We start from the raw sequence: 27,291 nt of genomic DNA, 5'->3' as shown, positions 1-27,291 counted from the left end.
ATCTCCCGCTATAGCTGTTTGAGAGGCATTTAGCTATTTTTTTCCATATACAATTTAGCTGTTAGCTGCCACTATAGTTGGCTATTTGATGTTTCTGGAGAAAGTCTGCTAAATGATTTAGCCCGCTATTTAAAACACTGCATAGTCATCAAATGATATTATGGCAACTAATGTCGCATAGGAACAGGATATCCTGTTTCAAACAAACAGCATCGAGCTCCTCCGGTCTCCAATGTGTAGCTTTGACCATTATTTTTCACTAGAATATATTAACAAAATCTAGTGAAATTATGGGGCAACCAACCTTTTTTAGTTTTTTCAGTTTTCATACCAAAAGTTTTTAAAAGTTATTGGTAATTAAATTTTCACAATGTTGACCATATCTCATAAAAACGTCAACTATAACTTAAAAATCATGAATGCCTTAGCTCAGAGCTCAACTATAACTTTAAAATATTTGTTGTAAAAAAACTTAAAAATATGAAAAGAAGAATTTAACCATTTTATATAATTTTTTTGAAACAAACATGTACCTTTTTTTTTGGGAATGAAACGAGACATGATTTTGAACCATTACGATATGGAGGATGATACGTTTGATCACTAACCTTGGAGATGACCCCAAGCAGGCCGAGGGAGACGAGCGCAGCTGGGAAGAGCTCGTCGCCTGTGCGCAGCGTGAGGACCCTGGCCCAGCCGTCAGCCTCCCCGGCGGCCACGACGAGCCTGAGGCCCACAACGTGGTCGTGCACGGCACCGCCGCGGCCCCACCACGAGCTGCCGTGGGACCCCGTGCTGACGAGCCCCGCGACGCTGACGTCCTCCCAGTAGGGCGCCGCCGTGAGGCTGAGACCGCGCGCCTCGGCCGCGTTGATGACGGCCCGCAGCGGCGCGCCGGCGTCCGCGGTCACCGTCCGCGCCGCCACGTCCACCTCCACGCTCGCCAGCCTCGCCGTGCTGATGAGCAGCGTGGGGGTGGTGGCAGTGCCGTTCCCGTCGCCACCGGGACAGGCGAGCTTCGGGATGGTGTGCGCGAAGCCGCTGACGACCTTGACGCGGGCGCCCGTGGCGCTGGCGCGCGCCACGGCCGCGACCACCTCCTGCTCGGACGCCGGGTACCCGACGGCGGACACGGGGCAGTCGGCGCGGTCGCTGGACCACGCGCCGTAAGCGTTGGAGAGCACGCAGCCGCCGGTGGTCCCGCCATCGGTGCTGGTGCAGCGCACCGGCGGGCGCGGCGGCAGCGAGAGCGCCGGCGCCGGGGCGTGGGAGGACAGCAGCAGGAGGAGAAAGGTGGCGAGCAATTTTTTTTCCTCTGGTTTTTTTATGCGAGGGCGCTGGTGCAGTGGTGCGTGCGCCTTTGCTTGTGGATCGTTGATGTGTTTCTTGGACTTGGAGGCTCTCTGCCTTTTGGTCTGCTACTAGGTGCTGCTCTGTCTGCCAAGACACGCTTGCATTGGTTGCCTTTAAAGAATGCGCGATCGGCGGAGGGCTGTCTAGTTCAAACGTAGAAATTTCATCACAGCCTCGATTGATCCGCGGATGGCGATAGAAGATTGCCTGCCAGTTGTGAATTTGGACAATCAATTGCTAATATTAAATAATATGTATGAACCTTCAAATCAAAAGAAACAGCTGATGAGCTGAAGAGGTAGTAAATCAAAAGAGACAGCTAAAGGGATTTAGGGACCTCCTTAAAACTCTGGTTGGGGAGTCCCAATATCTACGTCCACGCTGGCATGCTGCCTCAGCTTTTACGCCCGCGTTCAATGTCCATCAGTGGAGGACGAAGTAAAAATAAGATATTGCAAGATAGATAAACATTGGTAACAAAGAAATATTCAAATTAAAGTAGTTTATAGATATGCAAATGCAGTGATCACCAACTCATCAAAATGTACAAGAACACAAATTGCAAATGTATTTTATGCCAAAATTGTCCTGTATAAAATTGCAGTATGTACATTTGGCTTTGGCTTTGGCATTGCCCTTGTCCTCCTTTAAATCCATATTTATTTAGTCACGCTTCCTAGAGTGTAGCCGCCTGAAAACGCAGAACCAAAGGCACCTGATAACTGAAGGAAACAAACGAAGGAAGAAGAAGAAGCTCCAAAGCCATTTGATTTAAGATCTAATGAATGAGATCATTGCCTGATTAGATACAAATTTTTAGGCACCTGACATATGGCAGGACCCTTATTTAATTCCATGGTTCATAAATTGATCAAGCAATTAAAGTATTCTCAACAAAGAACAAATGATCGGACCTTCGGCAGTTTGGGCACTTGGCTTTACCTGATTGACGTGATCGTGGCAGCTTGGCACCGCGGCCAGACCGAGCGAAGAACTGGCATGCTTGCGTCTGCATCAGATCTAGCCATGAGCTAGGGCATCACCGCATTGGCAGATCAGCAATTGCAGCACGAGCGCCGCAGCTTGTAGTATCGGGGAGGGTCGACGAAACGACGGAATCACGACACGGGAGATAGAAAATATCAGCAGGTAGCCAGGTATAGACGCATACCACTTGCAGCAAATTTTATCTCTATCACCTCGTTCGCTTCGCTGAAAAAAAAAGTCGAATCACTGAGATAAACACTGTTCCGGCTGAAAAAACAAGCTGAAATATACGGATTATAAGACAAGCGAACATGACTTATATGAAAGTGTCTCGGGCCAGATGATTAATAAAGACAAGACTGCTGCTATGTTTAGCAAAAATACCCCAGCACATGTGAAGGAGCAAATAATGGCAATACTCGGGCCCAACCAGTAGATACGAAATGACAAATATTTAGGGTTACCAGTTCATATCGGAAAATCAAAGAAATCAGCATTTGCATATATCAAACAAAGAGTTTGGACTCGGATCCAAGGATGGCAGGAGAAGTTACTCTCCAAGGCAGGGAAGGAGATCCTTATCAAAGCGGTAGCGCAAGCCATTCCTACCTTTGGTATGTCAAGTTTTGACCTAACAAAGAGCCTCTGTGATGAACTTAGTTCAATGATTGCAAGATATTGGTGGAGCTAGCAAGATAAATCTAATAAAATCCATTGGATTGGGTGGCAGAAACTGACAAGATCTAAGTCATTAGGGGGTTTAGGCTTCAGAGACCTTCATGCATTTAATATGGCTATGTTGGCTAGGCAAGGGTGGCGCATTTGGACACAACCTGATACACTATGAAATTGGTGAAAGCTAGAATGGTATGGAGGATTGGGAATGGTAATAATGTTAATATCTGGGATGATCCATGGTTGCCTAGGGGAATAACTAGGAGAGTAATTACACCTAGGAATGGCTCCATCCTACAAAAAGTGGCAGATCTAATTAATCCAATTACTGAAACCTAGGATGTACAATTGATTAATGATATTTTCCTTCAAGAAGATGCAGAGACTATCTTAACTATTCCATTGTATGAAGGCATGGAGGATTTGGTAGCATGGTACCCTGATCCGAAAGGTAAAAGAGTGCCTATGCTCTGGCCATTAAATATCGTGATTCCCTCAAACAATCTGATGCCTCCACCTCAGCCAGTCAACAAGGTAACCGAAGAAAATATGGGGTCTAACTGTGCCCAATATAATCAAGATGTTTATGTGGAGATTGGCCCATAACCACCACCCTGTTAGAGCAAGTATAGCAATAGAAGGAATTAAATTGGATACGTTATGCCCGATGTGTGGGCGTTTGGATGAAGATTCTGGTCATCTATTTTTAAAATGCAAATCTGTTAAACAGGTGTGGAGAGGGCTTAATTTAGAGGAGGTCAGTGTCTCCCTCGCCAGTCGAAGATCAGCCCAAGATGTGATGGAATCAATATTCGCTCTCAATGATGAAAGCATGCTGAAAGTGGTTGTCTTATTATGGTGTTGGTGGTCAGCACGTAACAAAGTTAATCAGGGTGAAGGAGGGCCTCCACTGACGAAATTTGTTGTTCTATAACTTATCATCTTAATGAAATGCAGAAACTCAAGCCACCAGCAAAGTGTAGGACAATTGTACAGAAAGAGAAATGGAAGACTCCACCGGAGGGAGTTTATAAAATAAACTGTGATGGTGCCTTTTTCCAAAATGATAGAAGAGGTAGTTGGGGTTGTATTATTCGGAATCACCAAGGTGTTTTCATAGCAGCTGCTGCAGGTTCATTGCAAAATCTGTGAAGTGCTCTCCATGCTGAAGCAGTTGCATGTCTGAAAGGCCTGGAACTAGCAGCTTATCTTGGACTGAATGAGGTGACTGTTGCGCTAAAATCAAATGATTTTGATCGAGCTGAGTTAGGAGTCATCTTCAGAGAGATCAAGACTAAAATGGCTTTTGATTTTAATTGTTGTAATATTTCTAAATGCCATAGGTCTTGTAATCTTGTAGCCGATTGTATTGCTGCTTATGGCATATCAATAGGTGCTGATGATTCTGGTTTATGGCTAGATCATCCACCAGAATTTATATAGACCCTTGTGTCAGGCGATATGCCTGATGGTCAGTGTTAAATGGAACTGCGTATCTGTTTCGAAAAAAATAGACGTATAGTCAGTCTCTCGGGCTCTCGGCCCATGTGCGGTTGCTGCCAGCCCAACCAAGTATCAGAGAGTATCATCCATATGTCAGCTTGTTCGGTTGAGCTGAAATTTTCACTGGTTATGCTGAAAACACTGTTTATGTTGGAATGTTGTTTGAGAAAAATACTGCTCCGGCTGGAAAAATAAGCCGAACAAGCTGACAAAAGGTAAGTCACCATTCAAGTACGTTGGGCGCAAAAGGAAGACCTAGCCCGAGAGAGGTGAGATATATACAATGATAAGAATTTTGTGTTGAGAGAAAGAGAGAAAATGGTGGGACTCAAATAAATTGATAGATGTGTTGCCTTTTATTGTGGGTGAGACGGCTACTGCTGCTGCTGCTGCTGCTACTACTACTAAGCACCAAAATAGTATGACACTACTACTACCACTAACCAGTGGCGGATCCAGGATGAGATCAAGGAGGGGGCTAAGTAATGGACATGTTGATTGATAATGAAGATTTAATGATGATTTATGCTTGATGCTACAGTAATTTAAGGAGGAATTAAGGCTCACAGGGGGGCTGCAGCCCCAGCCCCCCCCCCCCCCCCCCCCCCCCCCCCTTGGATCCGCCAATGCCACTAACCCATATGCTTGATGAAAAAAAAAACGAGAAACATGGTCGTGGGTGCATGTGGTTTCTAAGGGACGTATGACACAACACTATGACGTAATCAACATATCTTTTGGTGAAAAAAAAATGGATTGGTTCTACTATACCTCGAGTTGAGGTAGATCCATTTGTAAGGAAATTTTAAACTCTCTTAGCACTTTGACACCTAATTTCTTCTAAGAAAGCAATCTAAGAAATCCTTAGGGCTATCACACCTAATTAAGTCCTTAGCAAAAAATGGCACTAAGGTATAGGTCCTTACGAGCAAGAATTGAACCTAAGCTAAGCACTCTACCATGCAATCCTAATTGTCACTCAAAGAAACTTGCACACAAACAAACTCAAGCAAATTTTTTTTGTAAAAATAAAAGAGAGGTAAAGAGACAACTGGATTCACGTGGTATCAGGTGTTCTCACCCCCTAATCCATATCGGAGCACCAAAGAGTCATCAAGACATTAGGCTCCGCTTCACTCTTGAGTACCCCTTCTCTATTTGAAATGGTAGGTTTTAAACTATGGATACTAATTGGAGCCTCCTCAACAAGAACTCCATATACATCGACAAAGGTCACCAAGCTTTAAATAAAAAAATGTTCAATTCTAAAACTTTTTAAGACAATATTATTTTACCTGTCTTCACTAGTCCACAATAGCGAATCTAGCTGAGAACATGAGTCATCATGGTCATTTTCATTGTATGTTATAAATTTTCTTGAACTTTAACAGTGTTTTGCTAAAGGATTTATAAATTTTACTACTGCTACTCCGTACTCATTCGCTTTTACTATGAATAACATCATCTCTTTTTTTTGAGAAAAAAATTATAAACGATGGAAGGAAGCATATACTGGTGGTAAATAAAATGGAAAAGGCGAAAAAGAAGATGAATTTTCTCCCGCTTTTCCAAGGACCAAGATTGCGCGCCGGCGGGCGACGTGGTTTCCCTTGCAGCGGTACACTCACCCGAGCCAGGTAGCTTGGTGGCCGCTATCCGCCGGGGCTCCACCGCCGCTCCCGCCCGCCTTACAAAACCCCCCAACCCCAACCGCAGCCACCCGCCGCGGCACCCTCTCCACCACCGGCCACCATGCAGATGCAGACCCTCACCCTACGCGCCGGCCTCTCCGCCCGCCGCTCCACGCCGCCGCCGGCCAGCTCCGCGCACCTCGCCGCCTCCGGAAGGTGCCTGCTGCGTGCCCCCAGATCGCTCCGACGTCGGAGAACCCGCTCTCTCAGGGCCTCTGCCTCTCTCGAGCAGGTCAAGGAAGTCGCCGGCTCCCCGGCTCCCTCCGGTAAACCAACTCCTGCTTCCTCTCTCCCTATAATTTATCAATTCCACGAACGGTGTTGTTCGTTTTTTTTGCCTGATCAGTGAACGGCATCGAGGTTAGATTAGCGCCATCATGAGTTGATCACTGTTTTACTTTCGGATTAGTAATTTAACATAGTGAGCTCCTGAGTCCATTTCAGTGGACTTCTAATGTGTTCTTTTGCGTAACTCGATAGCTCTTTCTGTCAGGCTCCACGGTTTTCTGTTCATGGAACGTTTGAGCAACCTATTGCTTTTTTTTTTGAGGAATTGAGCAACCTATTGCCAAAAGCCTACAACTATGTTTTCCTGTTTCTGTAATTAGATGAACAAGTCACACAAGGATGCATTTCTCTCCATTGCAGCAATCACGGGTTCAAGAAAAGCTGATAGCTACCAAAGCCTTAATTAATGCATGATTGAGCAGTTAGTCCTTGGCGCTTAATGAAACTTGATGATAGATCGTCATATTATCGGCTACACCATCGGGTTTTATCAAAGTAGTGCCGTAGTGGTCCATATCGAATTTTCCTAGAAGCATTGAGTGACCGCTTATTGTCCCAAAATTTCCTTCAAGCCATCTTGTTGTCTATCTGCGTCGGCCGGCTTTCCTTCTTTTCTGTTGAAACAATGCCAATTTAATGTACATTCGTCACTGGATTATTCAGCAGGGAAGAGTAGTCAAGCAACTAGAAGAGATGTGAGGAATATAGCAATTGTTGCTCATGTTGATCATGGGAAGACAACTTTGGTGGATTCAATGTTAAGGCAAGCCAAGGTACATTCTAGTATGCATTTGTTACATTTGTCATTATGTTTATCAGAGATTTATTGCAAAGTGAATCTCTCCACCATTCAATCTATATGCTCACAGATATATCATGTTCAAGACTATTACCACCTTTAACTGTTGCTCCATATCTTTGTTGTAGCATGTTGATTGCCAATTATACAGAGTGATGGTGCTTTTATACTGACTGAACATCTGAATTTGTATTGGCTGGATTGTTTTTACTTGTTTTGCATGGATAGTCAACTATTATTTGTTTCCGTTGTTCGGTTACTTAGTTTAACAGAACTGCTTTAAATGGTCTAATACAAACATGTTAGGTTAGCATCCGGTATGTATTGTTTTCTCATCATCTGGTTGCTCAATCATTTGACTTTTACGAGAATTGAGTCTGAGAAAAAGATTGTGTTGGAAACCTAAGTTGATCTCCCTTCAAACAGTATTTTTGACATTTAATATGTATACACACTTCTAGAAGCAGTCCCATAATTGGCAGTCATATAAGTACATAAAAACTAATTGATGGAACTTCAATTTTACTTCCCTGATTACAATTTTTGGGAAGTAAGACGGTTTTTACTTGTGGATGCATGATACCAGAACTTTATCTCTTACTGAATACTTTTTTTGAACCTAAAATATAGCAGGGGAGGCCCCCACTGTAAAGTTTTATTTAAAATTAATCGAAGCCCAACAACTGATCGAGAAACAACAAGGAGAAAAAACTGTACAAGAGCAGAAGCGAAGAAGGGGGGTCCAAGGTGGACCAGAGAAAAAACGACAACCCCACAACCGAAAATGGGAGAGAGCCAACAACATTAGACTAGGCTTGCTAAAAGGGATAAGAAAATCTATCTTTTAGAGTCATAGAGTCTAAGAGCATGTAAATTAGCTTCATATCTCTTACTGAATACTGGCTTAAACAACCCTGTAAAATCTAGATGATTGTGGTGGGTGTGCTCTACTTGTTGAGACCTACAAATGGTCAAGAAACTACTTCCATCCATCCCACAAGAAGCCTATTGCTTAGTTTTATTCACTCAGTTTGGTTGGTTTCATTGAACTATCTGGATTGTTTATTAAGTAAAATAGTGTCTCTTTATTCAGTCTGGGGCATTACCTCTACAAGACTAGTAGACTACAAAAGTACAAATCAGTGTTAAATTAAAACATATTAAAGGAGTTTATAACAACGGAGACGAGATAAATTATAAACCATTTGTTGAACTTGCTTTAATCGGATCACCGTTCTCTCACCATGTTGTAGCAAGAATCAGTATTGCATTTACTGTGAAATGATCTCCTTGTTGGATTAAGCTAAATGATTAACTTATGCAGGTTTTCCGAGATAATCAATTTGTGCAGGAAAGAATAATGGACTCCAATGACCTAGAACGGGAAAGAGGAATCACGATTCTGAGCAAGAATACATCAATAACCTATAAGGGCACTAAAATCAATATAATTGATACTCCTGGGCATTCAGATTTTGGCGGGGAGGTTGAGCGTGTTCTCAACATGGTGGAAGGAGTTCTGCTAGTGGTACTAGCTACTTGACTTTGTTTTATTTCCCAAACAGTGACTTTTTTCTCCTTTCATATTTTGGTTATTTTTGGACTTGACACATTTTTAGGATTCTTATGTGCTTTACTGCAGTTAGTTGTCCCATACATAGTCATGAGATGCTACCAATTTTTGACGTGCCTTTTGTATATATTGAATCAAACATTGTACTCGCATTATGTGTACATATTCCCTTTTTCGCTGCATGGTACCAAGCCCCTATCAAACTGGTTTTCTGAATAGTGTATTAATCTACATTGAGGAAGCACGTGTATATCCTCCTTTTTTTAAGAAAAAAACAGTAGGTAGACCACTAATGTGGTATATATTGTATATAACCTCTACTTAATTGAAGCTTATCTGCTATATAGGTTGATTCTGTAGAGGGGCCTATGCCACAGACAAGGTTTGTTCTGAAGAAAGCTCTAGAATTTGGACATGCTGTTGTTGTAGTTGTAAACAAGATCGACAGACCTACTGCTCGTCCTGAGTTTGTGGTGAATTCAACATTTGAACTATTTATTGAATTAAATGCAACTGATGAACAGGTAAATAATTATGGCTATCCTATTGTTCATATAATTTGTTTTCAGTTTATCAACATGCGTCTTGTCCTAATCAACATGTTCATGTTTTATTTCAACATGCCAGTGTGATTTCCAAACAGTCTATGCAAGTGGAATTAAAGGAAAGGCTGGTCTATCTCCAGATAATTTAGCTGATGACCTAGGACCCCTTTTTGAGGCAATTCTTAGATGCATACCAGAGCCACGCATTGAGAAAGATGGTGCCCTGCAAATGCTTGTGAGTTACAAATTTTATTCTTTTCATTCTTTATTTCTGGTGCATCATTTTCTGTTTCTGATTTGCATGGTTGGTGCTTGAATATTGTTCACAGTCCACACATTTCATTTTCATGGATGCAGTGTATGTGTATGAGTCGTGGTATTAGCAGCTTCTCTAAAAATGCTTCCGTTACTAGCAACTATTGATTTTGTTTCATGAATTGTGCCTCCTAAACTGTAGAACAATAGTTTCTTTTCTGTTTTGTTTGTTAATGTACTGTCATCTGTGGTCAAACTTTACATGCTTAACCAATTATACGAATCAAATATGAGCAACAGTGTTATCCTAAAATGCTGAAAGCCATGTCTTGGAAAATTAATTTATAGGTGTTTCTTGTTGATGACTGATATCTGGCATTCACTAAAAGTGAAAACTTTATTGAAAATTAATTACTTCCGACATTCACAATCAAGAAATAGTTGTATTATTATTATTTTTATTACTCTTGGATTTCTAAGTCTCCAATCTCGATTCATGTTCACAGCTGATCTCTCCCAAACTAGTGTCACATGGACACTCACTCATTTCTACTAAAAGGGTGCCATTGCTAATTTGAGCACGAAACTCACCAAACACATAATATGAATACCTTATCTATTTTGTTGCTTCTTCCAGGCTTCATGCTTATAAAGCTCCAATTGTTTTATCATGAAAAATTTTCTGTTGAGACGGCTTTCTGGCTTCTCAACATGTTTTGGTGTTCACAGCCTATATCTGCACTTATCTTTCATTGCCTCCATATCAATGCTTAATTGCTGGCTTCTATGAAGGTATCTAATACTGAATATGATGAGCACAAAGGAAGAATAGCAATTGGACGGCTGCATGCAGGAGAACTTCAGCGTGGCATGGAGGTCAAGGTATAAATCTGCTCTGCTTGTGCATGTTTTGGCATAATAATGTGAACATGAACATTCCAGTTAGAAAGTTATATAAAACGTGGTAGGATCACAGACAGGCTCAACCAATGGAGAGATTGAAATTTCTGCTGAGTGAAAATAACCATTTACAGTGAGGTGTTATATGGTTCTTTACTACATATATGTTGGATAAAGTATTACTGAGTCGATGCCACAATGCTGGTAAATTTCATTTGCAATATAATAAAATGTATAGCATTTTTTATGAGTACCTGAGTTTTGCCTTCTCTATTTGAGATTGGCGCCTTATGATTCATCTCAAATTTCTTGAGGAAGTCTGTGAGTAAAGCAAATCATATATAAGATAAAAGGAACTGCTGGGATTAATTGAGGCCTGAGCAGCCTCCACATCTCTTTATCTTACATTTTAGAAGCTCATTTGGTGCATTCTATTTCGAATTTTATCCTTATGATCCCAACATGCATGTGAGCAAATGTTATGATATAGTCAGAAATTATTGTGTTTTATGTGAACGAACTGATAGCTTGGTGGTTCACTGTTGTGCAACGAACCGGTTGTGAGTTTGGCTCCCAGACTTGCATGTGGGTGCACAAATATGTGTGGTGGGCGGTGGTTAGATTTGCCCAATAGTGGTGCTCCTCGGTCGAGTTTGTGCCCGGATGCTGCACTAAAAAATGCCCCTCACTGTATGCAGCCTTCGGGGCCCTTTGCTGGCCCAAAGTGATTATGGTTTCTACCTCTCAAACAATGCTGTTGGGGCAGTCTTCCCTTGGGGTTAAGTTTTTTTTTTGTTTTATAAATGAAAGTATTGTGATATATTGGGTCTTCAGATTCAGTTTGTCGTTATATGTATTTCATCTATTGAAGGATCCGAGTCTAGCTCAATCCGTGGAAGGTGTGGCTTAACCCTGCACCACCCAGGTTTGGGTCCTCTTCGACTCAAATTCGGTTACATATTTCTTCTTATATACAATGCCACATGGTTCCTCCTTGTTGGTCAAGTTTTTATTTCATCTATTGGTTCCAAAGTCTATTAAGTTTTCTTTTGAATAAAATTAGAAAATTTTCTTCACCTGTTATCATATTATTGCAGTAGAGTTTCTATTGATTAAGATATTTTTCAGGTTTGTACACCAGACGATGCTTGCAGGGTTAGTAAAGTAAGTGAGCTTTTTGTTATCAGAACTTCAGCCGCGTCCCCGTTGAATCTGTTAGTGCTGGTGACATTTGTGCTGTATGTGGAATGGATGATATCATGGTAGGTGTCTGTGCATTCATATTCATTATTCAATCTTCCAGTTCATATTTATACTTATAACATGATTCTATATGCTTTGAACTATCCAGATTGGGGAAACTATAGCTGATAAAGTTACAGGAACACCATTGCCCACTATCAAAGTGGAGGAGCCAACAGTCAGAATGTCTTTCTCCATCAATACATCACCTTTTGTTGGACGGGAGGTATGTCTATCCTCCATGCTAACAAAAGATATGTTATATCACTTCCTAATATGCTCTTCTGTGTTAAAGAGTTGGGAAATCCATAAAATATACCCTCATTACTCCATATGATCTCTTGTATTCTGTTTTCGTTGTTCTAAATTCGTGCAGTCAACCTTCTAGAAGCCATAATTATAGATAAAAGGTTTGCTCAGTTTTCACGTTAAAATGGCATTTTGTACACTTGCCATAAAAGTACTTTGGCATTGTTATGCTTCAATAATTTTTCTTAACTACAATAAGGAAACTAATAATCGAAAGTTGGTATTGTGAAGCAAAATTTCTTCTATATCTTAATGAATTGTGTAAATGATTGCCCTCCATGATAGTGTCCTTACATCACTTGTGAAATACTATACCATGTTAAATATAATGCAATAGTTTGGTTTATTCTCTTTCTAGAATACTGACAAATTTACTTCTTCTCATTCACTTTATTATAGGGGAAATACGTTACTAGCCGAAATCTCCGTGACAGGTTGTATCGCGAGCTCGAAAGGAATTTGGCTATGAAAGTAGAAGATGGGGAAACTGCTGATACATTTCTTGTTAGTGGCAGAGGCACACTGCATCTCACAATATTGATAGAGAATATGTAAGAACTTAAATTTGGTAGTTTCATTAATTCAGTGACTTTTGGTTGTCTTAAGAACAATGTGAACTTTGCAGGCGGAGAGAAGGATATGAATTTATGATTGGACCTCCAAAGGTCATAAACAAGACAGTGGATGGAAAACTACTAGAGCCTTATGAGGTAAGTCTATACTTTGTTGTATATAGAGAGTTGGAATACATTTATTTACTGATTTATTAGCAATAAACCTCTTTTTTTATTACTCCATTATTCCTGGAACTCCTTTGTCCTTAGTTCCCAACTTCCCATTTAATTAATATGTGCTGTTATGCTACAGATAGCTGCTGTTGAGGTCCCAGAGGAGTCCATGGGATCAGTTGTTGAGCTTTTGGGGCAAAGGCGTGGACAAATGGTTGACATGGAAGCTGACGGGTTTGTGCCATACTTTCATTATCTCATCAAATCGGTGAAATGCTTGTTTACAATATGTATACTATTTTGATATAGGAATGGCTATAAGACTAGTGCCAATATTCTTCCGACTTATCACGCTTCAACTGGTTTCTTAGAACAACCTTAGAGTCCAGTGCTTCAGTCCAGCATTTCCATCCTTGAATGACATACAATATTTATTTTCAACACAATATTTTTATAACTACTAGTACTAAGTAAGGGTGTAAAAGTAAGTTTCATAATCCATGCACCAATCTAAGTGAATACAGTATGGGACTAAGAGTAAACTTAATTAAATTCTCTTAGCGTCATGTATATTTGAAACAATTTTATTTGAGGAAAAAACTGAAACTTCAATATGAACCTATCCAAACTAACAAAACCCGTCAATTTTCTGTGAGTTCAACAATGGTCAGTTTGCACAATTTAGTTGGGAGCTGCTCTCTCCTTAATTATGAATCATTTATCTTATCTGCTGACAGGGTAGAAATCGTGCAACAGGTGAATTGCTCTAGTTTACGAAAAAGTCACTTTTGAATTAAAAGGGGATTAAGATAAGCTTAATTATTGACTTGGCTTGTATTAATCATATTATACTCCAGTCTTTTGCGTTCTGCTTTGTGTTATTGAGTCATTGCCTTGATGAGTATCATTTTGAATGGTAGGCCGGAGGGAACAACATTGCTGAAATACAAGATTCCTACCAGAGGCCTCATTGGACTTCGGAATGCAATTCTTACAGCTTCTCGTGGCAGAGCTATACTGAACACAATCTTTGACAGCTATGGCCCATGGACTGGGGATCTTAGCTCACGTGATCAGGGATCCTTGGTATGAATAAGTTCAAAATAAAAGCAGTGAGGTTTTCTCTGACATTGTCCCCAGCATCTAACTTCCAATAAAATGATATAGGTTGCTTTTGAAGATGGAAGCACTACTTCTTATGCACTTCTTAATGCACAAGAAAGAGGTGTGTTGTTTGTCCAACCAGGGCAGGATGTTTACAAAGGTCAAATTGTTGGTATCCATCAAAGACCTGGTGATTTAGCAAGTAATGTGTGCAAGAAAAAGGCTGCTACAAATGTTCGTTCCAACAAGGAAACTACAGGTAATAATTTATTCTCTCAGCACTTGGCAGTTTGATGGTTTTCTTTTTTCGCTGCTACCAGACCTGCAACCTTTTAATTCTTATATATGACGAAATTTGTGTACTGTGACTGTGAGTTCTCTTTGTTATATCAATTAGGATCTCCAGCAGTAGATCTAGGAGGGAAAACCCGTGGATCCGTAATAGCACATGCATATCTAAACCTAGAACACTACACCGAGAGGGAGATAGGGTAAGGGTGCTGGTGTTGAACCTGAGCCCTCGGAGGGAGTCGCGGTTGAGCTGGCCATCTCAGCTTCGGTGATGGAGGCAGCACACGGGCAGCGACGGGTGGAGTAGAGGTTGCACGGACGTCGATGCAGTGCAGACGGACGGCGTAGCAGTGACGACGGCGAAGTCAGCGGAGCTTCCCGTCGCTGGCTGCGCGCCCTCTTAGATCGGTCTAGGGTTTGTCGGTGGGGTTTGCGGCTCACGGTGAACCTCGTACCTCGAGCCGCCGGCCCCCACCTCTATATATAGCGCAGTGCGACGGGGGCCCACCAACCATGTAGGGTTGGGCGCCCCCGATCAGGGCGCGTGACCAAGGCCCAATAGGCCGTTGGGCTTATTGGCTGAGAGATCAATCTAACATTCTCCCCCTTGATCTCACTATTACTTTTATCTTTAAACTTTAAACTTCAATCCTTTATCCTTACTCATTTCTTCACAGATGATGCATAGAGCATGTTTCATCGTCACGGTCAATCGCCGATAGATTTAACAGCTACAATGCACGTCTCTGATCTGAAATAGTTACTTTAACTTTTGGGCCCTTTATAGTCCAGGAATCATAGGCTTTCCCTTAAACCCATGCCGGCTACATGTTCTCTGAACACGTTGGGTGGTAAGCCTTTTGTAAGCGGATCCGCGAGCATCTTTTCGGTACTTATATGCTCAAGACTTATCATTTGATCCCGGACTTTATCCTTCACAACATAATACTTTATGTCAATGTGTTTGGCAGCACCACTTGACCTATTGTTGTGAGCATACTGTACTGCTGGATTATTATCGCAGTATAACTTCAGTGGTCTATTGATGTCGTCAACCACCTTCAAACCGGGTATGAACTTCTTTAGCCAGTTCACCTGCCCCGTTGCCTCATAACACGCTACAAACTCGGCATACATTGTGGACGATGTAGTGACGGTTTGCTTTGAGCTTTTCCATGAAATAGCTCCCCCTGCGAGAGTGAACACATATCCAGACGTGGATTTTCTATTATCTCCCACATAATCAGAATCTGAATATCCCACTATATGGAGTGAATCAGATCTTCTATACGTCATCATGAGGCCTTTCGTTCCTTGCAAATAACGCAAGACTTTCTTTACCAATTTCCAGTGTTCTATTCCAGGATTGCTCTGGAATCTGCTAAGTAACCCGGTAACAAATGCCAAGTCAGGGCGCGTACACACTTGAGCATATTGCAAGCTTCCGACAGCTGAAGCATATGGAACCACTTTCATTTGATCGATCTCATATTGGTTCCTGGGGCATTGAAAATCCCCATATCTGTCGCCCTTGACTATAGGAGCAGGTGAGGGACTACATTTGTGCATACTGAATTTCTTTAAGACTTTTTCTATGTATGCCTTTTGTGACAGTCCTAATACCCCTTTACTTCTATCTCGGTGAATCTCGATCCCTAGAACGAACGAAGCTTCACCAAGATCTTTCATATCAAATTTTGAGGACAAAAACTTCTTTGTTTCCAGTAGTAGACTGACATCACTACTAGCAAGTAAGATATCATCCACATACAGGACAAGGAAGATAAACTTCCCATTCTTAAACTTTGCGTAGACACAATTGTCCTCAACATTATCTTTAAACCCAAAATTCTTTATTGTCTGATCAAACTTCAAGTACCACTGTCTTGAAGCTTGTTTTAATCCATAAATGGATTTCTTTAGGCGGCATCCCAAACGTTCTTTTCCTTCCATGACAAAACCTTTCGGTTGTGCCATGTAAACATTTTCCTCTAAGTCTCCGTTGAGAAATGCCGTCTTTACATCCATCTGATGTAATTCCAAATCGTAATGTGCCACTAATGCCATTATGATTCTGAAGGAATCCTTACATGAGACTGGAGAAAAGGTCTCATTGTAATCAATCCCTTCTCTTTGTGTAAAGCCTTTTGCCACAAGTCAGGGCTTTATATCTCTCTATATTCCCTTGAGAGTCAAGTTTTGTTTTGTAGACCCATTTACAGCCTACTGTTTTGGCTCCTTTAGGAATTATCTCCAAATCCCAAACTTTATTTGCATTCATTGATCTCATCTCATCTTCCATGGCCTCAAGCCACTTTGATGAATGATCACTTTTCATGGCTTCTTCAAATGAGGTGGGATCATCCTCCATTTGAAATTCTTCAGTGTTGTACACTTCATAATCAGCAGGAATAGCTGATTTTCTAACTCTTTGAGACCTTCTAGGGGCCTCCTCATTTGGCACATTTTCTGTTTGAGGCTGTTGTTGCTCCCCCTCATGTGTGGCAATAGGTTCTATAGGATCCTGAGGAACAGGTTCCTCATCATCATTCATTGTTGCCACAGGCGGGATAACAACAGGTGCTGGCACCACAGTGTCTTGTACTGTCGGTGCAGCAACAGCAGGTAGTGAGAAAAATGGCTCATGAATTATTGGAGTGGGTGCATACACCCGCTTCTCTTCAAGGTCAATTTCTCGAGCTACCATGCTCCCCCTAATCATTTCATCCTCTAGGAAGACAGCGTGTCTCGTTTCCACAAACTTTGTATGTCTGTTAGGACAGTAGAAACGAAAACCTTTTGACTTTTCTGGGTAGCCAATGAAATGGCAACTCACTGTTTTGGGATCTAGCTTCCCAATGTTTGGGTTAAAAACTTTAGCCTCAGCAGGGCTCCCCCACACACGCAAGTGGTTAAGTGAGGGTACTCTTCCTGTCCACAACTCATACGGTGTTTTGGGCACCGACTTACTTGGTACTCTATTGAGAATATGAATGGCGGTTTTTAACGCCTCCATCCACAGACTCATCGGTAAAGTGGAGTAACTTATCATACTACGCACCATATCCATCAGGGTACGGTTACGCCTTTCAGCTACTCCATTCTGCTGAGGTTCGCCCGGTGTTGAATACTGGGCGACTATACCATTCTCCTGTAAGAACCTTGCAAAAGGTCTAGGAACTTGTCCATATGGGGTATGCCGACCGTAGTACTCTCCCCCACGGTCAGACCTGACTATCTTAATCTTTAAATCATGCTGATTTTCAACTTCTGCTTTAAATATTTTGAATTTATCCAACGCTTCTGTTCTTTCTTTAATTGGATAAATGTAGCCAAACCGAGAGTAATCGTCTGTGAATGTTATGAATGAATCATAACCATCCACACTTTTCACAGGAAAAGGACCACATATGTCTGTGTGAATAATCTGTAGAATTCCTGCGCTTCGTTTGGCATCTTTCTTAATTTTCTTTACATACTTTCCTTTTATGCAATCTCTACATTGTTCTAAATCTGAGAGCTCTAATGGAGGAAGAATATCATTCTTAACTAGTCTTTCTATTCTCCCCCTCGAAATATGGCCTAAACGACAGTGCCATAATTTCGACAACGCATCGTGAGCTCTCTTTCGTTTTCTGTTTGCATTGTTCGATGAGGATACATTCTCATTCACATCACATACGGAATTCACATTTTCACGAAGTGATAACAAATAAAGCTCGTCTTGTCGGAAGGCAAGACCAATACATCTATTATTAAACAATATCTGACATTTGCCATTTCCAAAATGGCAATCATAACCATCATGGTCCAACTTTGATACACTAATCAAGTTTCTTTGCAAAGAAGGTACATAAAGAACATCTCTAAGAAAAAGTATGAAGCCATCAGCAAGCTCTAGCGGAAGATCGCCAACGGCCTCAACATCTGCTTGTACTCCATTTGCGACTTTAATGAAACTTTCGCTTCTTTGCAAAGTTCTCATCGAACGGAATCCCTGTAATGAATTAGCAACATGAATAGTTGCACCTGAATCAATCCACCAAGTAGATTTTGAAAACTTTACATACAAGGATTCATTTACGAACGTAATAATGTTCTCACCTTTATTTTTCATTATCATCTTTAGGAAATCAGGACAATTCTTCTTATAATGTCCCGTCTTCTTACAGTAGAGACACTGATCTTTATCCACTGGGAATTGCTTGTTCTGAGACTGTTGCATGGGACCCTTTCCAGATGACTTGGAGGAAGAGCTGTTATTATAGTTCTTTTTCTTATCTTTTAGGTAGTTGACAGTACCACCTTGTGAAACTTTTATTCTTTCCTCCTCCTGCACACACATGGCTATGAGCTTTTCTAAATCCCATTTTTCAGGCTGTATGTTGTAATTAACAACAAAGGTGTCAAATTCTTTGGGCAAAGAAGCAAAAATCAAATGAATAAGAAACTCATCCTTGAGTGCCAAATCCATTGATTTGAGCTTAGATGCCAGATTGCTCATTCTCAGTATGTGCTCTCTAATGCCACTGCCGCCACCAGAGTACCTTTCTGTTACCAGCTGCTTGATCAGCTGGGTTGCATATGTCTTTGAAGAGCCAGTGAACTGACTCTTTATTCTTTCTAGGTACTCTGTGACCGTGTCACAGTCTGGAATTGAGCCCACAATAGCAGGCTCAATCGTGTTCTTTATCACTGCCAAACACTTCTTGTTGGCAGTGACCCATTTCCTATGCTCAAGGTCATAGGACATCTTTACGGGAGCAAAATCCCGCTCTCTGTTCTGCCATGCAGCATCAGTCTCATCTGTCTCCCTCACCGGTGCCACAGGTTCTCTGGGGCATGGTGTGGTGACAACCCAGTCCACCTCAGCGAGGATGAAAGCCAGGTCTATCTTTTTCTTCCACTCAATATAGTTATCACCTTTTAGAGTGGGGATCTCTTTGATACAACTCATCAAGTTGTATCCTCCTGAAAACACAATTCAAATAGTGTGAGAACACAAATAATAACAACAACAATTGCATGCCTTAGTTTAACGTTGGTCAAAATTAAAACATACAATTGTTTTCTACACTAATTCTACATCACCGTTGGGCAGAAATAGAATTAATGTATGACAAAAACATTATAATATTGCCATTAATCAACGTTGGTCAGAATAACAACAATATTATAATCAATTTAAAACATATCCATTTTCAAAATTAAATTCTCCCGTTGGTTCGAATTTAATAATGAAAATTACATCTTTAAATATGCAGCGGAAACATTAACATTCAATAATCATTTTCCTATTTTCCAGAAGCAACTTTACTATTTACTGAACAAAAAATATCGTTGGATAAATTTTGTACAGAAAATTATCATAAAAATTCAATTCAAATTGATCAAATTGTTTTCTGGAAAATAAGAAAATAAAAAAAACTGTGACTGTACTATTTGTTTGGCCATTTCGGCCCGATCCAGCAACAGTGCGCGCGGCCCAGCGAATGCGGCCCATGGCCTGCTTCACGCGCGCGCAGCCAGCTCTCCCGGCCCAGCTGCCCGCGGCCCAGCCGCGTGGCGCACGCTCCCCCGCGCCCAGGCCGCAACCTGGGCCTGGGCCGGGATTTCGGCCTCGCGCCCTATCCCGCCTGGGCTGCGGCGCTGGCCCGATCATCTCCTGTCCGTCCATCCAGATCGAACGGTGGAGCGCACAGCTCGGGGCATCAAAACCCCGGCCGGCCGCGCCTCCCTCAACCCTAGCTTCATTCTGTCTTCCCCTTCTCTCTCTTCGCGCCGCGTACCAGAGCCACAGCGGAGCCGGCCATGGCGGCCGGAAGGAAAAGGAAGTACGGCGCCGTCACGGGCCCCCTCGCCGGTGCGCGCGCTCCCCTTTGGGTGAGCGCGCCGCCGTCGAGCGGCCTCGCGTTGGTGCCCTGAGCGCATCCGCCGGCCGGATCTCGGCTCTGTCCCGCGCGCCGTTCGGGAGCGACGCCGCGGTCTCCTTTCCGCGCGGTGGCGATGCCGCCGGCGGTGGGTAAAAGCCCAGGTAGGCTTCCTTTTTAGGGTTAGGGTTTGCTTTTCCGATTTGAAATCGGTTCTTTTTCTTTCTCAGTCAGTCACCGAGCGGGCGCCGGATCCCGGCGAGCTATGCCCCCGGCCGGCCTATCTTTTCCCCACGCGTCGGCGTGACTGCAGTGCCACGCAAACGCGAGGTAGGCTACCCTCTTCCCTTTCTTCCCCTTCCTGGGTTAGGGTTAGGGTTTGGATAGCTTTTCCCCCGATTTGATTTCTTCTCGGGTAACTTTTCTTTTCTTTTCCCGAACCCGATCTAGGGTTAGGGTTCGATTTCTTTTCTTCCCTGATCCAGATCTACGACTAGACAGACTAGCTCCGATGCCATTGTTATATCAATTAGGATCTCCAGCAGTAGATCTAGGAGGGAAAACCCTTGGATCCGTAATAGCACATGCATATCTAAACCTAGAACACTACACCGAGAGGGAGATAGGGTAAGGGTGCTGGTGTTGAACCTGAGCCCTCGGAGGGAGTCGCGGTTGAGCTGGCCATCTCAGCTTCGGTGATGGAGGCAGCACACGGGCAGCGACGGGTGGAGTAGAGGTTGCACGGACGTCGATGTAGTGCAGACGAACGGCGTAGCAGTGACGACGGCGAAGTCAGCGGAGCTTCCCGTCGCTGGCTGCGCGCCCTCTTAGATCGGTCTAGGGTTTGTCGGTGGGGTTTGCGGCTCACGGTGAACCTCGTACCTCGAGCCGCCGGCCCCCACCTCTATATATAGCGCAGTGCGACGGGGGCCCACCAACCATGTAGGGTTGGGCGCCCCCGATCAGGGCGCGTGACCAAGGCCCAATAGGCCGTTGGGCTTATTGGTCGGGAGATCAATCTAACACTCTTCTGAAAAGCTTTCCAATTTAGCTACTGCAAAATAAATGTTAAAATTTTGGAACAAGAAAGAGTAGAGATCTTGGAATATAGTCAAATTGCAGGCAATGTAGGTTGTTCTTCCTGAGAAGCAGCAAATGCTTTAATACTATACCAATATTTGTATCTATTGACTCTTAGGTTTTGATCCAAGTGCTGAATTCTGTGTGTTTCATATTTTGCAGTGGTTCTTGATGAAGCTTTAAGCTACAGTTTGGATGACTGCATAGAGTTTATCCAAGAAGATGAGCTAGTGGAGGTTACTCCTGCAAGCATCCGCATGTGCAAGGACCCAAAAATTTCAAAGAAAAAGTAAAGTTATCGCATCGATTTTCTCAAGGCGTCAGCTTCAGATAGGAGCTTCATGCTCCATTGCCAGGTCTGGTATGACGGCTGCATGGCGTCCCACACAAGTTAGTAATCAGGCTATTTTTGGTGGTCTACAGACAAAAAACTAAAGGTTGCCAGATTGAGATATAGGCTTATACAGCAGTTTTGTGATGATTAAATCAGCTGATTAGTCTATCGGAGTAGCATTTTGGGCCCACTGATAAGGCGTGCACTATTTCCACAGCAATCTCAGCTGTTACGCATATATTTGTAGGTCATATATAGGTACTGTACATGATTAAACAAAATTCTGGGCAATTATGAACTGAATATTTAAGGGAAGAACTTTTTTTTTTAAATCAGATTATAGGGAAGAACATAACATTACATATATATGGACCCATATATTTAGGTACTGTAATGGTTACATTAGTGGGTCGCTACAAAATGATAAAGACTGTTGCCCCATGCTCCTTGGCTACAAAATGATAGGAAGGATAGGGCTACAAATGAGTAATGTTTACATTAGTGGGTGGCTTTCCACCACTGAATAATAAACTTCCTAAGTCACTGCAGAGTGCAAGCTGCTTACATCCTAGTCCCCTAGCTACAAAAAATTTGGTGGTGCAGTCCCCTGGCACAGCTTCTCCTCACTACAAGCTGAACCCCCCAGCATATCTCCGAACAGCTTCTTGACCAGAGACTAGAAACTGTTGCTCCATGCTCTTTGGCTCCGAATGATTCCTGAGTTAGTTCTTGACCAGAAAGTAATCTTCTACTTACAGATCAATGAGCAGCCACCGCCCAGCGTTCTGGTGGCCATGTTGCCAAAGTCCGGCACTTTAGCCAGTAAAGACCTGCAGAAGTCATCAAGGTCTCCTGCCATGGCGCCCGTGTTGGGTACCACCCAGCTGCTCTGGACCCCTGTTGCCATGGCGCCCGTGTTGGGTACCACCCAGCTGCTCTGGACCCCTGTTGCCATGGCGCCGATGCTGGGCACCACATAGCTGTTCTGGACCCCTGTTGCCATGGCGCCGATGCTGGGCACCACCAAGCTGCTCTGGACCTCTGTTGCCATGGCGTCAGTGTTGGGCGCCACCCAGCTCTGGACCTCTGTGGACTGCTCCTGGTCAAAACTGTTATTGCTCTCCACATCAACCCCTATCGAGCTCCAGAACTCCAGTTCTCCTGCAGATAGCTGCCGCACCACCGGCATGGTCACCTGCGCCTCCAACTCTCGGTACTGCTGTGACGCTGCGGACGGAAAGCACTGCAAGTCGCAGCTATCAAGAAGAGGGAACTCTGGGTACTGCTCTGACCCTGCGGACGGGAAGCACTGCAAGTCGCTGCTAATCCTGCTATCAAGAAGAGGGAACTCTGGGTACTGCTCTGACGCTGCAGACGGGAAGCACTGCAAGTCGCTGCTATCAAGAAGAGGGAACTCTGGGTACTGCTCTGACGCTGCGGACGGGAAGCACTGCAAGTCGCTGCTATCAAGAAGTGGGCTCTGCCGGAAGTTGTCGTCGTCGGTCAGAACGAGGTGTGAGGATTCTTCGTCTCCAGAAGCATACGCCACGCCCGAGGAGCAGTGATCGAGCATTGCCCCAGAACAAGGAAGAGCTGACGCGGTGGCGCCGACGCGCGCGTGACCACTACTCTGGCAGACTTCTTGCCCATCCGGCATGCGCATGCGCTTCCGCCCGTGGCCGCTGAAGGCAATGTGCAGATTTTGACGGGCGACGGGCAGGGCGGCGCGGCGATGGTGTACTCGTGCATCACCCACCCGACGCTGCCGCTGTCCTTGCCTTTGCCCATGTGCAGGTTGAGATTGCTGACGTGGACCCTGATCCTCTTGCCTCGGACGCGCAGGCACTTCTCGAGGCTGCTCTGCATCTTCCAAATCCCGACGCCGCCGTCGCAGCCGCGGTCCTGGCAGGCGCCGGGTTTCTTGGCTTCGCTGGCGCGCACGATGAAATAGGCCTCGTCCTCGCTCCCCACGCCGTGGCGCTCGAAGAGGTCCCAGGGCAACGTGCTCCCCGCCGCGTCGTCCTCGAAGATGACGCCGGGGTATGGATCCTGGCCACGGGCGCGCGGGAGGAGGTAGAACTTGACCAGCTCGCGCTTCGTAGGCCGGAACCTGTAGGTGGGTGGGGATGGGATCTGCTCCGTCGCCGCCGCCATGGATGGGAAGGGATTTGCTTCTCCGACGGCTAGAGGCTTCAGCGTGGATTGGGATCTAGGAAAGGGACACGGGTGTATTCACTTGCATACCTGATATTTATATCGTCCACGCAACTGAGATTTCAGCGCGGAGTGCCTTCCCCGCTCCGCTCACAGAACGGAAAATGAGAAAAGCACGCGAAAAGTCAATTTTACCCTCAGCCCATTCTACCGTAGCAGCAGCGACTCCGTGGATCTTTGTCGGTCCTGGAGTATATATGTTTTTTTAAATTTTTGTTTAACCGGCTGAAACTTGCCAAAAAACATATAAAAGCATAGAAAATTCATGAAATGGAAAACCAAGTTTTGTTAGTCTCCACATTAGTAGGTCTACATATTAGAAGTGAATAATCACATGTTTAATATTCTGTGTTTTCTGTACAATTAAATATGTGTTATTGCTTGATAAATCTTTATAGGGAGTTTCTATTAGCCATAAATCTTGATTTTTTTGCAGTATGTTAGACTACTATAAAAAATTCAAGATTTAAGACTAACATAAACTCCATAAACTAATTTATCAAGGAATAACATATATCAATCTCTATACAACCAAATGTGTTAAAACATGTTGTTTTATACTTTTCGTGTATACATATGGGTATTGGAAGATTAACAAAATTTTGTTTTGCCATTTTACAAATTTTCTGTAATTTTTAATGATTTTTACAAGTTTCAGCTAAAATAAAACAGAGGAAAAAGAGAAAACCATAAGAGACAAGGACTTTGCATTTGGGCCCCTAGATTTCTCACATACCAACCCACGGTCTAGTGCACTATTCGGTAGCATTTGGGCCCCTGGATTTCTCACATACCAACCCATGGTCCATGTTCGGATGCATTTGGGCCCCTGGATTTCTCACATACTAGCCCCCTCTCTTTGACCCTATTCTAATCCTTGAGTCTTTTTTTTTCAAAATCAGAGCACCCGAACATGGAAGAGCAGTCAATTCGGTCGGGGATGGGATCAACGGTGACAAGGGAGGGTGCACGGGGGGCACCATGGTGTTCGACCACACCTGTATGTGCCCGCATTGCGGCTGGAGATGGTAGACGATGTGTTGGTGACGTGTGACGACAGCGGCACCAACAGCCGTGCAAATAACCAAGGCCATAGCGAGCTCCAGCCATAGGGGTTGCTGCTAGCTTTGTCGGAGAGGGGCCATGGTCAGGCATAGTGCCCGCGGGGGAGCACAGACAACGCAGAGGCGAGATTGAGCGATGCGTTTGCCATTGGTGCCCATGGAGGTGGAAGAAAGAAGCAAGAGATGTGGGAACAAGGACAAAATGGTATTTTTTATGGCTTGGTCCAAGACCGCCTCTCTTCCACGTTGGCATGGTGATGTGTCATGCCACATCAGCAAAAATGACAGAATGTAGTGCATATATTGTTTTTGCTAGGGATGGCAACGAGGATTCGGGTTGGGTGGAGTCTCCATGCACCTGAACCTAAAACCCAAACTCATAATCCGAAATCGCCCCGAACATTGATTTAGGTGAAAATCCGCCCCGCCTCCAAACCCGGTGCATCCTCGAAACCTGATTAGTTTCTCGAAACCTAAAACTCACTACCAATTGACGATACAATAAAAGCAATAAGGTATTTTTGGAAACACATGCACGATATATACTAAATATTCACATGTATAAAAAAAGAGGCAACAAATAACACATAATTTCATGACTCAACTTAGAACAAACTTAATTACTTACCAAAACAATTTAATTATAATAAAATGCATGAGATTTTATTCAAAATAATTTATTTGAGTCTCCATTGGGCATCCATGGGTGGAAACCGAACTTGATAAGTTTTGGGTCCCTAAACCCAAAAATTGTAGGAGGAATCAAAGTTCGTATGCGAAAGTTTGCTTGCTTTACTAATGGACTTTGAATTAGAGGATGAAACAGGAAGAAAGTGTGGAAAATTGGCAACGGCTAGGGTTTGATGGAAACAATAGGGGAAAACACACGAACTAGACTCAAACATAATCTAATTAGCAACAAAACTTTGACCTAGGATACAAACTGAACACGATGGGCTCTGAGATTGAATTATGCAAAGGCTATGGTGTGGATGGCTGTAGGACAGGAAAAATGAGTATGGTAGTGGACTATGGGATGAGGCGAAAACACTCAAACTAGGGTAAGATGTGAACATGACGGTATACCTAAAACTCTGATTACCACTTGATAGTGACGGGGTTCTCGATCTTCTATCATGTGAATATAACTATGGTTTTGGCAGAGCATGACACACTAATCCGGCTTCAGATCAAAAGACCCAAACCCTGGAACCTTAGCACTACGATTCCTCGATCTGGGTATCAACCATGTCACAAATCCGCTTGACCTCGGCAAGAAGGATATTCCCTGCCTATGAAATAAAGAACACAAGCAAGAACTCAAAAGCATGCAACTCAATTGAAGTGACAATTGTAGATGAATGATTAAGCGGTTGAAGTTGGGGTTTCACAACCGATGACGACGACCATTGGAAGACAGATTAATCTAAAACAAACTCAAACCCTAACATGTGTACATGATGATGACTCAATATATGGTCGAAGGGTTGTCCACATCCCATGGACGTGCCCCCTAACAGGCTAGAAGACGACACACGATCCAACGGACCAAAAGAAAGTGACGCAGCACCCTGGTAGATTTTGATGATTCCCATTGACTCTAGTTGAATTTGGACATCAAATCAAATTCATTGGTTAGCTTATGAAATTATCTTTTCATGCATATATGGATCATCGAAAATGAGGTCCATATGCGTCATAGGTGCCTTTTCTATTGTAGGCTGGTCCTGAAGACCAAGATTGACTCGAACTCAAGTTGGACTAGGCCTCTGGCTTGACTTGGAGGTTCTTGCTAGTATTCTCTGCCTCCACACCTCTCTCCATGTACTTCATGACCTTCTCCAATGTTCCTAAGCCAGATAACATCGTTACATAGCAATCTATTCTCAAACTATAAAAATAATCGCTTAAGAATGAGCTCACCTCTAAATTTAATTGTCACATTCGAGCTTGGGTCGTTGGACCTTGCTAGTGGTTGGAGGATCAACGGGTGTACCGAAGGAGTGATGTCCTCATCACCTCACCCACAAACTCTAGCCCCAAACTCAAGAACACCAAGAACAAATAAACCACCTAGGTTCTGTTAATGTCCTCACGGACCGTTCGGGAGAATGCCAGACCATCCGTGAGATCACCTAGAGCCAATATAGCTCAAGTACACGCTTATATGATTCCCCTGAACTATCCAATGTTCGCGCGACGTCCAAAGGAACCCTAGACCATCCGCGGGAACATCGAGCTCCCAACCTAGAAAACACCCCCATTAGGAATGTACTCGCAGACATTCTAGGAGCACGTCGGACCGTCTAAAAATATTTATGAATATTTATTTTTGTAAACCCTTAACCCCTGAACCCAACCACCCTAGCATATGTTTAGATACCTCCTAGTACAACCCTAGTTTACCCTTTGATCCATCCAATGAGCTTCCTAATTTAGATCACACATTTATATCTCTTATTGCTCAAGTTCATCGATCTCCCTCG

At 43.4% G+C, this 27,291-nt stretch overlaps 2 protein-coding genes and 1 pseudogene across 2 annotated transcripts in view; 1 reads left to right on the top strand and 2 right to left on the bottom strand.

Moving 5' to 3' along the window:
- LOC136465556 (L-gulonolactone oxidase 3-like) overlaps nt 1–2,354 on the bottom strand; it is a 29,099-nt gene extending 26,745 nt beyond the window's left edge. The window contains exons 1-3 of the mRNA XM_066464240.1: nt 2,296–2,354; nt 1,561–1,643; nt 609–1,315 (exon numbers count right to left, since the gene is read on the bottom strand). Coding sequence (XP_066320337.1) covers nt 609–1,315; nt 1,561–1,643; nt 2,296–2,354 — 849 coding nt within the window. The remainder of the gene's footprint in view (nt 1–608; nt 1,316–1,560; nt 1,644–2,295) is intronic.
- Nucleotides 2,355–6,219: 3,865 nt separating this feature from the next.
- LOC136467023 (putative elongation factor TypA-like SVR3, chloroplastic) lies at nt 6,220–21,916 on the top strand (annotated as a pseudogene).
- A 359-nt stretch (nt 21,917–22,275) lies between these two features.
- Nucleotides 22,276–23,681, bottom strand: LOC136465555 (NAC domain-containing protein 105-like). The gene is made up of 2 exons (XM_066464239.1): nt 23,269–23,681; nt 22,276–23,209 (listed from the first exon to the last, which is right to left on the bottom strand). The coding sequence occupies exons 1-2, from the start codon at nt 23,679–23,681 to the stop codon at nt 22,276–22,278; spliced, it is 1,347 nt and encodes a 448-aa protein (XP_066320336.1).
- Nucleotides 23,682–27,291: the final 3,610 nt, after the last annotated feature.

This window comes from Miscanthus floridulus, chromosome 7 (genome assembly GCF_019320115.1).
Source record: "Miscanthus floridulus cultivar M001 chromosome 7, ASM1932011v1, whole genome shotgun sequence".
NCBI lineage: Eukaryota > Viridiplantae > Streptophyta > Magnoliopsida > Poales > Poaceae > Miscanthus > Miscanthus floridulus.
The sequence above is the reverse complement of the archived record's forward strand: the minus strand, read 5'-3'. Positions and strand labels throughout refer to the sequence as shown.

What these genes read in the sequence shown, in the direction of transcription:
- LOC136465555 (XM_066464239.1), bottom strand. Translation starts at nt 23,681, where the DNA reads ATGGCGGCGGCGACGGAGCAGATCCCATCCCCACCCACCTACAGGTTC. An exon ending in GTCGGGTGGGTGATGCACGA is followed by an intron (nt 23,210 to 23,268) that starts GTACACCATCGC and finishes CATTGCCTTCAG; the next exon opens with CGGCCACGGGCGGAAGCGCA.